Genomic DNA, 1,198 nt, shown 5'->3' with positions numbered 1-1,198 from the left:
CCCCAGTTCCCTTATCTCTGCTATCTGTAAATTTTCACTCTTCACACCCTCCTCCGTGAGTGGTTGGTGGGTGCTCTGGTGTGGTTTGCTTCTTCTTTCCTATCAAACATCTTTCGTCTTTATCTCCCCTCCTTCTTTTTCGTGTTTGTTACTCTCTCGTAACACCTCTAATCTTCGGCACTCATATAACCTTATTGTATTGCTAGTGGCGTAAAACACTTACTAAAACTTTAAAAAACACCCTCCTCCTCTCTTTCCCCGCCGCTCCCAAAAAAACGCACAGGTAAACACCCCAACGTCCCAGAAGAGGTGCGTTACATCGGAGCTGCCTTACTACGCCACATCCTGCAGTTGGTCTGTAATGCTCATGCCATCACCAGCCTTCAGGCACAGAGCTGCCGTGGAGAGGACGACTGGGGCAGTGGCGGGGATATGTCCCACAATGCATCTGTTGAAGCCGATTCCTTGCAGAATGTGCAACAGGTCCGCATCGCGACCGCCATCTACCCTACCGCTAGTCTGATGAACCATTCCTGTGATCCCACCATCATTTCCAGGTATATGTGAGGATGTGGAGGGGGGGGAGGGGGGTTCTATTTTTCTTTTTCTTTCTTTTTTTTTTGGGGGGGGGGTCTTTAAATAGGTAGGGTTTCCTCTTTTCTTCTTCTTCTTCTTGCTGCCTTTCCTCCTCCTTCTCTTCCTCCTCCTCCTCCTCCTTCTCCTCTTCACATTCATCCTCCCCCCTCCCCCACTTCCTCCTTTTCCTCCTCCTCCTCCCCTTCTCTAAAGATGTAGTTGTTGAAGCTGATTCCATATAGAGTGTATGACTGGTCCATATCGCAACCGCCATCTACCCCACCGCTAGTCTGATCTGATGTACCATTCCTGTGATCCCACCATCATTTCCAGGTGCACATGTGGATGTGGAGGGGGGAGTTCCTTCTTTTTTCTTTTTCTCTTTTTTTTTTTGTCCGTAGATAGGTAGGATTTCCTCTTTTTTTCTTCTTCTCCTTTGTTACTGCCCTTCCTCCTTCTCCTTCCCCTCCTCCTTCTCCTCTTCCCCTTCGTCATCCCCCACTTTTCCTCTTCCTCCTCCCCTTCTCTAAAGATCACCTTCTTCCTGCCTCCCCCCTCTCTTCCTCCTTCCCCCTTCTCTTCCTCCCTCCCCCTTCTCTTCCTCCCCCCCTCTCTCTCCCTC

General features: G+C 49.7%; 1 protein-coding gene across 1 annotated transcript in view; it reads left to right on the top strand.

Annotated features, from left to right (window-relative positions):
* The window catches only part of LOC101854985 (SET and MYND domain-containing protein 4), a gene marked incomplete in the record, with an annotated part of 23,048 nt that overhangs the window by 15,096 nt on the left and 6,754 nt on the right, over positions 1 to 1,198 (top strand). The window contains 1 exon segment of the mRNA XM_005110300.3: positions 284 to 557. Within this exon segment, the coding sequence (XP_005110357.2) occupies positions 284 to 557 (274 nt within the window).

Source organism: Aplysia californica, unplaced genomic scaffold (genome assembly GCF_000002075.1).
Source record: "Aplysia californica isolate F4 #8 unplaced genomic scaffold, AplCal3.0 scaffold00872, whole genome shotgun sequence".
Lineage (NCBI taxonomy): Eukaryota > Metazoa > Mollusca > Gastropoda > Aplysiida > Aplysiidae > Aplysia > Aplysia californica.
Note: the sequence above shows the minus strand (reverse complement) of the source record. Positions and strands in the feature narration are given on the sequence as shown.